Here is a 12,250-nt window from a genome sequence, read left to right on the forward strand (position 1 = left end):
CCGATCGGCTTAGAACGACGACGAGTTCAAGGTCTCGTTCGGGTCAAAGATTAAAATGCTGACGAAACGTCGGGCAAGATGGCGACTTCCGAACAAATCGAAAAGGTTGGTGAAGCATTCAGTTATTTCTCTAACGCGAATTAATTCGTCAATATTAATACACGAATGTGTTTATTTCGTAAAATAAAAATATACGTACAGTACGTACGTTCAGTATGTTTGTCTGACCGTCTTCTACGATCCTACCGATTTTTCTCGTTTCGTAACTGTAAAATTAAGTTTTGTTACAAAACTTAATAGGAGTACTTGCAGAATTTTAAATAAATAGCAGTTTTAATAAATTGGAGAAAACACGGTGTATTTATATTTACATTAAAAAAAGCAGTTTAGAACTCGAAGACGGACATAAATAAATAAATTTTAACATATTAAAACAAAATGCTTTTATCGGTCGTTTTCCGAGATTGGGGTGGGGCGTTTCATCCCACCATATAAATTACTACGGTGCATTTACTCGAACACTCGGTTAGGTTTATCCGCTTTCGAGAAGTGGGGGATTGCCAGAGATCTAAAATATCATCAAAATGCATTGTCTCGGGATTTAGTTTCATCCTTCTGCCTTAATTACGAGCGAACGAAATTCGAGTGGCTAGATTCGAGGTCGCGATACGTAGCGAGTTAAATAAAAGCGTTTAAAATAAAAACTGCTTCGTCCTCCATCTTTGTCCCGGCATCCGGCTCGGCTTCCTTCCCCTCGTCGGCAAATTCCGCCGAATCCACCGAAAGAAACATACGGTATTCTCGCGCAAATAAGAGCGTGCTCCTATACGCGAACAACATTTGTTTTGGCGTTTCTGAAACTTTGCAGTTTCAAAACTACGAGCAGCCCAAGATTGTGGCAACGTGGCAATAAATAATTGCTGGTTAATTTTTCTTTCAGTTTAATGAAAATGGTTACTTAGTTATTCCCGAATTTTTAAATTCCGAGGAAATTCAGTTATTGAAATCGGAATGTTCGAAACTTATAAACGAAATGAATCCGTCGGAAGACAAATCTGTATTTATCTCTGGAAGAAATCAGGTTTGCAAAATAGTTTCGGTGGGTCTATATAATTTTGAAAAACTGTATAAAATACTAATTTTTATTATAGAAAGGCGAGGAATATTTTTTAACCTCCGGAGATAAAATTAGATATTTCTTCGAAGAAGATGCTATAAACGAAAAAGGTGATTAAATTTTCTCTGTTGTAAATAAATAATGTTGCTAAATAAATCAATTTTTCAGGAGAATTTACTGTATCCAAAGAAGATTCTCTAAATAAAATTGGGCACGGTACGAAATTTAAGATATTCGAGTAATAAAAATATTTCCAGCGATTAACTATAAAATATATTTTCAGCGTTACACTGGTGGAATGATGTTTTCAAAAAAATTACTTTCGGCCAAAAAGTAAAAGTAAATATTTCGAAATATATTTCGTGTAAATAATAAAAATGTTTATTTTATACTAAAGAAAGGCTTGCGAAGTTGAAACGAATAATTCACGCGTGTCCGAAACTCGGGGACGACCGCGTTCGTCTACAAATGTCGTTCCTTTTTAAGTTTGGACGTATCGTGTGTGTAAAATAGTTCCTACGTAAACCTTTTAAATACAATTAAGGATTGAAGAGAATCTTATCTAAACTATGACCATGTTAATTTAACAATTATTACTACTTTTTTAGAACTTAATTAGGAATTTTGGATTTATCGATCCTTTAGTAGTACAGAGCATGTATATATTCAAGGTATATTTTCTTAATTTTACTAACTTTGCAAAATTGAATTTATAATACAATGCAATAATACTTTATATTTGAAGAATCCTAAAGTAGGAGGCAAAGGTAAACAGAATTGTAATTTATTCGATTTTAATACTATATGCTACTATATTATATATCTTTGAATTTCTTTTAGTTGAATGTCATCAGGACGCTACCTATTTATATACCGACCCAGTTAAATTATTAGGTCTTTGGTTTCCATTAGAAGATACTACTTTAGAAAATGGATGTCTTTGGTTCCTACCCGGATCTCATAAAGGTTTGCTAAATTTATAAATTAATGGGATTTCGGCAAAACCGGAATAAAATTACGACCGTTTTAGATCCCGGCATTAGTTTTACCGTCGAGATATTAAAAAAGGCGATTCTTTAATAGGTGAAGTGTATCAGAGATATATTTGCAATTCTACGACCGGTGCTTCTTTAATTTCCGCTTCGACGGCACCCATTTACACTGAAGACGAATTTGTTCCGGCCGTAGTCTCGAAAGGTTTATATTTTTAAATTATGTATTAAAAATATACATTAATAATTGAAAAACTTTTATAAATTTTTAATTAACCGAAGTTTAATCTTGTTCAAAAAGTTAATTTTTCCGTATGGCATTGTATAGATTCTAAATATTTTTCGAGGTGGAAAATAACGACGCAAAGATATAGTACTATTTTTTAAAACTTTTTGCCCCGTCGATACTAAGAGGACGTTTCGGCAAGTCCCTTATGGGTTTGGCCGGCCCGCAATGAGGCGACGGGACTTGACGTATCTGGACCAAAAATCCCCGGAGTGTTTTGACCTGTCCAATTCGATCCCGATTCCCTAGAGCAGTAGGCAGCTACCTTAACCACTTAGCTACCTGACTGAAAATATAGTACTATTTAAGTTGTTTTCTTCTTGTATTATAGTAAATATTTTCTCAAAATTTCATATATATGTATATATAAACAATATCGGAAAGTACTCGGCAAAACGCCAAACGTAACGTACAAATAACACCTTATCCTTGCCGAAAAAATATTTATTTCGAAAACAAACGTTTTCGGCCCGATTTACGGGCCGTCGTCGGGTTCCGGGCGAAATTGGAACTAAAGCATTCGAAAATTAAATTCAACAAAAAATTAAAAATAATCACGGGAACAAGATAGAAATAAGTATATAAGAATTAATATAACATCTCTAATAAAATTAGATATATTATATTGATAATGAATAACGAATAATACGAATAACGTTACGAAGTTGCGGACAAGAAATGTTCCGGAATGCTTATAAAAAGGGCCCCGAATTTATATAAAATCCTCGGAAACGACAGAGATAGCGTAAGGTCGGAAGAAAGAGCGGGAGTTTATAGAATTCCACACGAGAATACCCAATCGGATATTAAAAAAGATTATATCGGAATAACCACCAGAACTTTCGGACTTAGACTCAAACATAAATATAATATCAGAAAAGGATCCAATGCAACAATTCTGTCCCAAATGGCACAAACACAAGACTCGTAGTCAAATGGAACGATGCAGCCGTGGTAAAACCTACATATTCCCCATCTTTGGCGACGACGGCGGAAAAAATTCAGATTTATAGGAGTAAACTACACGAAGGATGTTTGAATGCGAGGGACGAAGAAAGTCTTCCCTCTGCATGCAAGTTTATGATTAAAAAATCTACTAAGAACTCTGACCAATTAAATTAGTAATTTTACTAGAGATGTTATATTAATTCTTATATACTTATCATCGTCTTCTTCCCGTGATTATTTTTAATTTTTGTTGAATTTTATTTTATATTTTATATTATTCCGTTAATTATTTAATTTTTGAATTTTGTATTCTTTTTGGAATGCTTTAGTTCCAATTTCGCCCAGAACCCGACGACGGCCCGTAAATCGGGCCGAAAAGTTCGAAACGTTTGTTTTCGAAATAAATATTTTTTCGGCAAGGATAAGGTGTTATTTGTATGTTATGTTTATATATTATATATATATATATAAACTTAAAATACGGTATATGTAGTTTAACTGGAAGATTTAATAATTATTTATAGGATCCTGTGTTTTAATACACGGAAAAGTTATTCATAAAAGTGAAAAAAATTTGTCGTCGAAACCTCGACCGGCCTATACTTTCCATATAATTGAAAATCATAACACAATTTATAGCAAAGATAATTGGTATGTATTACATCTTAAATTTATAATTATTTCTAAAACATGCTGTAATAAATGTTTCAGTTTTATTCATTATTTTGCAAATTATTAGAATGTTTCAGACAATCAAATATTCCTAAGGCAGGGTTTAATCCCTCCCACTTGGAAACGATTTAAAAAAATTACATTGTATATAATTTATATTTATTTAGTATCCATTCAGTTCCTGCTTAGTCTACTGTATTGTGTTACCCTATATACCTATATTATAAAATTTAAAAAACCACATTATAATTTTTAAGCTTCTCTTAAAAATCTGGTGCACAATCCTGCCTCCAGGTCAACTGGCAATTAATATAACATAAGTAACTGACTGAATAGCTTTTACTCCAGATTAATAAACATACTAACACCAGACTATCCTCTTTAAAAAATTATTCTTTGCAAACAATTATTGTATAGAAAAGTGATATCCAGATAAAAATGCATTGAACATGCACACTCAATTAGTTGATATAGCAAGTTGACTCAATCATTAGTTGACTCAATATATATATATATATATATTAATATAATTTTGTCACATAATTTTGACTCACCCTGTATTATATCCTTGAAAAATGATAAGTATTATATTAGTAGAAAGGTTAGTATCGTTAGATCACAAAACAAATTCCATAAAGTAAACAAACCTAATAACCTAATCTGACTAGCAATGTTATAATTTAGTTGTCAATGCTATTATTCATTTGCATTTATATATATCTATATATATAATCGAGACGAATTGATAATAATAATAATAATAATAATAATAATAATAACTCTCCCGTGGTCACCACCTGGTCGTGGTGGGAGAGCCCAGTAATTTTACTGATCCATAGGGCAATGCAGGCTGGAGCACAAGCTCCTGGTAGGGACACCCATGCCAGTAAGGTCTATGGGGAGAAATGAAGCTAAGAGTGACCACACACCCACATTCTGTGGAGATACGTATTATGGTAGTAACCAGATCCAAATGTGATACCGGCTCGGACGTCGCCCGGGTTAACGAGGTCCGCGTTCGTGGGTTAGGCAGAGGCTCACGTTCGAAAAATAGGCCACGGTCTCCCCTGGTTACCGGTGGCGAAAGCAGCACCGGCCCAAGCATGGCTACTGCAATGCCCTCGACAGATGTGAGGAACCAACCCAGCCTTGGTGTTTCTGTGGCAATGCATCCACAGACCACAAAGGCTGGAAAACCACGCCAACGGATGAAATGGACGGTAGAAATGAACGAGTTTATCATCCGTACTTACTACACGATCACAAAACTCGAAACAAACATGACAGCATACAGACAACAACTACACCATAGATTCACACAACAGTATCCTCATCTCACTGTCACCGAACAAAGGGTTGTTGATCAAAAAAGAACAATTATACACAACAACCTTATTCCACAAACAACACTTGAACTTATCAACAACAGGTTGCTGATCAAATACATCGACAGACAGAAACATCTAACATTAATGAAGATCATGTAACCTGTCAGGATAATCCAGTAACAAGCATTGATAATAGCACATACAACAATTAGCACTAATGATACTACAGACACTTCCTCATCCATCACTGATAACATAGACATGGATTTAGTTAATACGCTCTCACTTATATTTCAGGAAACACTCACTAAATATACAGGCACGGATCCCACACAAAGACCACGAATACCAAAAATCAACACGTTGAAGGAAGTAGGAAAAACACTAAATTATGTAAACACTCGCTTACTACCACACTACATTCATTCAATTTCTACACTCGCAGACATTCATACATTAGTTTATGCTGGGGCAGTCACAGTAGTGACACACCATGGACTGAAAGTACAATCACAGACAAATACACAGAAAACACAATTCTATCACAAGCCTGCCTGGCAGAGAAGAATAGAAACACAAATAAATGACATTAGACAGCAATTAGACATTAGACAGCAATTGACAAAGCAGCAATATAGCCCAATATAACTGGGCAATCATTTGACTTTAATATATAACTATCGAGTTTTAGATGTTGACATTTGGAAATAAACTAACAATGACAGTTTTCTAGGTAAACTGTTGTTCAAGAAAATATAATTAAGATGTAAATTGATTATAACCTATTTACATCACTTTTGTACAGTCTGATAATGGCTGAAACATACTATAATTTAAAGTTACAAAATTCTATGACTAGTTTTAATATAGTTTTGCATACATATTACAAAACAATGCATTTGGGTTTTCAAATTTGTAAATATACTATAAGAAACTTTCATATATGAAAACTAGTGATATGAAGTTTATAATCAGATTAACTTTAGAGTATTGATTGTTTATATATATTGATCAACCAATACATATACTGTATATATACTGGTTGATGAAACTAATTTTTTTAAGAACATCTTTTAAATATTATATCAATTAATTATTACGTTTTATTACTAGAATGGATCAAGTAAAATATTTCAGAGATAAATGTCAAAAATAGAAGCTGGAAAAAGAAAAGCAACTGCATATGCATAGTATAAACAATGACTGTGTCCAGCAGATTCAACAGTTCTGGAACCATTGAATACTTTTCTGCTGAACGTCCTCTACGGTAGTGCTGTTTCGGAACATGTTTGGTGTTTTGATTTCACATTTAGTAGCATCTTTCACTTACGCTACCTATCATTAGCTGCAACTGACTAACAATGACTGCTTCCTATTCCAATGCATACATCACTCATTGTTCAGCAGATCAACTATGTAACAGCTACTGATTGAAATACCTTTGCTCAGTTACAACTGTTGACTCTGCTGAACACAGTCAATGTAAACTGCAAAGTATAGGCTGACACAATACACTAAAAACAACATAACACCCAAATTAAGGAAACAGCTCAAAAACATTTTCAAGAAAATAAAAACACACACAAAACATGAACATCACAACACACGCATTACAGAATACATTGATACACTAAAACAAAAACTTGCTGCCAAAGCACGTAGACTCAAACGATACAAAACATGTACACTACGAAAACAACAAAATAAATTATTTACAAACAATGAAAAACTCTTTTACAGACAAATTAATAACAAAGCAAACACTGATACACAGCACAGTGGCACACCAACAGAAGAAGAACTCGCAACATATTGGTCTTCTCTTTGGTCCAGTGCTGTCACGCACAATGCTGAAGCAGGCTGGATTGAGGAGGAGAACAAAAACTTACACAACATACCAACTATGCCCTGTGTTGAAATAAGCATACGTGATTTCCAATACACTGTTAACAGAACACACAACTGGAAGATACCTGGTGTAGACAACATTCACAATTTCTGGTACAAAAAGTTCACATCACTGCACCAGGAACTAGCTAAACACCTAACACACATCATCATCAATCCACAAGACATGCCAAATTTTCTTACTCAGGGCATCACCTACATGAAACCTAAAAACAACAATACCACAGACCCCACACAATACAGACCAATTACATGTCTTCCAACACTCTACAAATTATTGACATCCTGTATTGCAAACAAAATATACAAACATGTTGAAGAACACGACATTCTAACAGAACAACAAAAAGGTTGCCGTAGAAATCACAAGGGATGCAAAGAACAGTTACTCATAGATTCAGTCATTCTACGGCAAGCACACAAACAACACAGAAACATACACATGGCATATATAGACTACAGAAAAGCATTCGACAGTGTTCCACACAGTTGGCTGCTACATATTCTACACATGTACAAAATACATCCATCACTCATTGCATTCTTTCAAAACACTATGCAGCACTGGAGAACAACACTACATCTCAGGGTTAGTAACACTTCCATACAAACAAACCAAATTTTTATTAGGCGAGGAATTTTTCAAGGAGATTCCTTGAGTCCTCTCTGGTTCTGCCTAGCCTTGAACCCATTATCCAACATGTTAAACAACACGCAATATGGTTACAATATCAGGCATGAAAAAACAACACAGTATACACTGTCACATCTCATGTACATGGATGACATAAAACTTTATGCATCCACACAAAAACAACTTCATCAACTCCTACAAATCACACATTCATACACCAAGGACATACAAATGGAATTTGGCCTAGATAAATGCAAAACACTTCACATAGAAAAAGGAATCCTGAAGAAAGAAGATTTTGCACTTGGAAATGGAGACGTTATTGAATCCATGGAAGAGGGCGAGTTCTATAAGTATTTAGGATTCCAACAAGCCAAACTAACAGAACATACACAAATAAAGCAAAGATTAATTAAAGAATACCAAAGTAGGTTAAATGCTATTCTCAGAACACAGTTAAATGCAAAACACACAGTTAAAGCAATAAACACATATGTCATTCCAGTACTCCCTTATTCTTTTGGAGTTATACATTGGACTCACACAGATCTTGAGCAACTCAAAAGGAAAACAAGAACAACACTTACTAAGCATAAACAACATCATCCTAAATCTGCCACAGAAAGATTAACCCTTCCACGTAAAGATGGCGGACGTGGCCTGATTGACATAGTTAACCTTCACTACAAACAAATACAGTCACTGCGAGAGTTTTTCTATAAAAAACAAGAAACATCACAATTACATAAAGCAGTAACTCTAGCAGACTCGAATAACACACCAGTAAACTTACACTCACATCATATGGACACAACACAACATATAAAAAGCATAGACACCATTAAGCAATCGTGGGCTCGAAAGGCACTCCATGGCAAGCATCCTTATGATCTGGCCCAGGATTTTGTTGACAAAACTGCGTCAAACAGCTGGTTAGCTCGGGGATTCCTCTTTGGGGAGACGGAAGGATTCATGATCGCCATACAGGATCAGGTCATAAATACTAAAAACTACAGAAAACACATACTCAAAGATACAACACTCACAAATGACACATGCAGAAAAATGTCACATCATGCCAGAAACTATACAACACATCACCTCTGGTTGCAAGCTCTTGGCACAGACAGATTATTTACACAGACATAATCAAGTAGCAAATATAATACACCAAGAGCTTGCAAAGAAACACAAATTAGTAGACATCCACGAACCATACTACGAATACATTCCACAGACAGTATTGGAAAACAACACGCACAAAATGTACTACGACAGAGCCATAATCACAGATAAAACAATTTACCACAACAGACCAGACATCACACTCATTGACAAACACAATAAAATCACATACATTATAGACATATCCATTCCAAACACTCACTTTTTCAAAACGCATGCACTGAAAATATTAGCAAGTACACAGAACTTGCCCAGGAAATAAGGCATCTGTGGAGGATGGATAGAGTGCTTATTGTACCTGTTGTTCTCTCCTCTACAGGTGTCATACCACACACACTACACAAAAGCCTGGGCACATTACAATTGAATAGAAACACATACATCACACTACAGAAGGCCACTATATTGAATACATGTCATATTGTGAGAAAGTTCCTAAATACAGACGCACACACTGATACACTTCTTTAATTTTTGTTTTGGTTACTATGCCTTGACTTTGGTCCGGCATAGTACACAGCCACCGGTGTTAACCGAGTATATCTCACTTAACCCAACATAATAATAATCAGCGCAGAGCCAAAACGGTCAGGGGTTGAAAGTTGAAATTTGGTACACAGTTAGGGTACGTCACGAGAATGCACACTAAGAAGGGATTTTTCGAAATACCTCCCCACGGGGAGAGGGACAGGATTAAGTCTTAACACTTCCATCGAGAATGGAAGTGTTACGTAACAATAAAATTGTTAAGAGAAAGCGACGCGCAAGACGCAGATGCGGTTTTTTTTCATTTTTGTGGGAAATCGAACATGTTTTTAGACCCATCTAAAAATTCTCTAATTAGTTTGGAAACGGGGATCCAATTCTTGCATTCTGTGAAAACGGGTAAGGTTGACTATAACGTAATAATCTTAATCTTCGCTATCGTTACTTTTGCCCGAGCAACGCCGGGCCTACCTGCTAGTATATATATAAAAATGCAAATGAATAATGTACTGTATATAATGTAGCATTGCACTATAGCATTGACAACTAAAATATAACATTGCTAGTCAGATTAGGTTATTAGGTTTATTTACTTTATGGAATTTGTTTTGTGATCTAATGATACTAACCTTTCTACTAATATAATACAGGGTGAGTCAAAATTATGTAAACAATCTTAATTTTTAATTAAATATTATTAATGAAACATCTTAATTTTGTTTCGTTTTATCTTGATCGAACGTTCCCAAAGCGTTGGATTGGTCACGATGGACCATTGTTATGGCCTCCCCAATCTCCGGATCTCACACCCTGTGACTGGTTATGGGGTATGATAAAGGAGCGCATGTATGGTACAAAAGTGAAAGACGTCAAAGACCTCGAAGACAGAATAATAGGTGCAATATCCAACATTTCCCCAGAAATGTGTGCTCTGGCACTAAATTGTACTGTTGAACGTTGGTTTGAGTGCATTAATCGTGCTGGTGGTCAGGTTGAGACTCTGTATAATGCAAACTTTGAGTAAATGCTTTCCCTTAAATAGTGTTCACATAATTTTGACTCACCCTATATTATAATTTAAGCTTTTCATTTAAAATGTTTAAGAAATTAGATACTATGCATAGGCCACACTATTGGCATTCAAAAGCCATTTAACAACTCACAAATTATACTTTACCCACTGATGGTATATAACAGTAATCCCAATTAAGGGAAAAAGAATGCTTCAACTAACAATCGTTCTTAATAAGTGATAGTTACTAATAACAATTATTATTGTGAAACAATGAAGGGTGTTTTTTCTAATAATTAATATAAACACTAAAATAGTGTAGTTGAGATTACAGGATGATCTCAATTTATTTGTTAACCACTTACTATTGAGACCTTAGTGGACAATTATTGCTTTTAAAAAGATGTTTTATTCAATAACATACTTATTTTTACATTATGCATTTTGGCCTTTTTCAGTTGTACTATAAATTAAAATGCATAAAAGTTACAATTATATTTATAAATTATTCTAAGGGATATTTTTTACAAAATTTTGATATTACTTACAGTTACATGGTTTACATAAGAAAAACTTATGACAACAAATTTTTCATTAATAATGTCTACAGTTCTATTATTTATTAGGCTACTTCAAAATAAACATTTATTTTAGCTTTTTACATAAATATTTTTAAAAAATATTTATATCTTTTTGGAGCTGGAATCACAGATTGCAATACTGCTTTTATTTCAAACAATACTGTCACCATTTGTATGGCAATAGATTGAAACTATCTCCTTTTCAAATTATTGGAGTTAATCCAACCAAAATCAAAACCTTTAAATACCAGTAACATAACTTTAACGAAAACTTTAAGGTTTTGTTTATGGTTGTATGGCAATAGTATCTTTCCAAAACTCAAACAGGCCAGATTTGCATGCATATGCATTTTTATTCCTTAAATGTTGTGATATTGAAATCTCGATATAAACGTGAATTTGGGCCAAGTAAATCAAATTAATTTTGTCCAATAATGCATATAAAATAAGTGTTTATCATCTTTACTGCAGAATTTGCAGATTTAATCATTTTCATGACCAAATAAGTGCTTTATAAACTTTATAGCTCATCTGCATTATTTCAAGTCCTATTTTTTTTTTATTATGATCTATAGTCTGCTTCTGCTAACTGTGCAGTAAACCTTTTGTGAGTGTACAATACATACACAATCAAAAACCTTTAAACTCAAGTAGCACAAAATTTTTATGAAAACAAATGTTTTCGACCTTACCCAAGATCAGCTTCAGGTTTTTAACCAATGAAATTCCAAAACAGAATGTGTAGAACATATTTGAAAAATTATTTTAAAAATATGGAACACCAAACATATATTAAAAATTTGAATGGTAGACACTACAAAAAATAATAAAAAATATAACTGAGAGATTCCGGGGAGGTAAGAGGGAGTCGTACCTTTCTTTCTGGCAACTCACTTGTCAAGGATGGCTGTTACGTTGACGGCACGTTACGCATTACGCGAGTGGAGGAGGAGGAAGGATGGGGTCGACGATAAGGCGAAGCCGACAGTCAAGAATGACACCATTTTATAACAAAACAAGATTTATTAAAATCAAAACGAACAAAACTACACTTCTACCCTCATATACAAAAGGGGGTCCGCAGAGAGAAAGTTTACAAAT

The 12,250-nt window shown here is 34.3% G+C and overlaps 1 protein-coding gene across 1 annotated transcript in view; it reads left to right on the forward strand.

The window, feature by feature from the left end:
* The window catches only part of LOC136990035 (phytanoyl-CoA dioxygenase domain-containing protein 1-like), a 16,129-nt gene continuing 3,879 nt past the window's right edge, over nt 1-12,250 (forward strand). The window contains exons 1-10 of the mRNA XM_067288369.1: nt 1-105; nt 941-1,081; nt 1,152-1,227; nt 1,286-1,333; nt 1,401-1,456; nt 1,726-1,788; nt 1,863-1,884; nt 1,958-2,083; nt 2,201-2,314; nt 3,868-3,994. Of these exons, the coding sequence (XP_067144470.1) occupies nt 79-105; nt 941-1,081; nt 1,152-1,227; nt 1,286-1,333; nt 1,401-1,456; nt 1,726-1,788; nt 1,863-1,884; nt 1,958-2,083; nt 2,201-2,314; nt 3,868-3,994 (800 nt within the window). The 5' untranslated portion in view covers nt 1-78. The remainder of the gene's footprint in view (nt 106-940; nt 1,082-1,151; nt 1,228-1,285; nt 1,334-1,400; nt 1,457-1,725; nt 1,789-1,862; nt 1,885-1,957; nt 2,084-2,200; nt 2,315-3,867; nt 3,995-12,250) is intronic.

Source organism: Centruroides vittatus, unplaced genomic scaffold (assembly GCF_030686945.1).
Source record: "Centruroides vittatus isolate TY-2023 unplaced genomic scaffold, ASM3068694v2 scaffold_861, whole genome shotgun sequence".
Lineage (NCBI taxonomy): Eukaryota > Metazoa > Arthropoda > Arachnida > Scorpiones > Buthidae > Centruroides > Centruroides vittatus.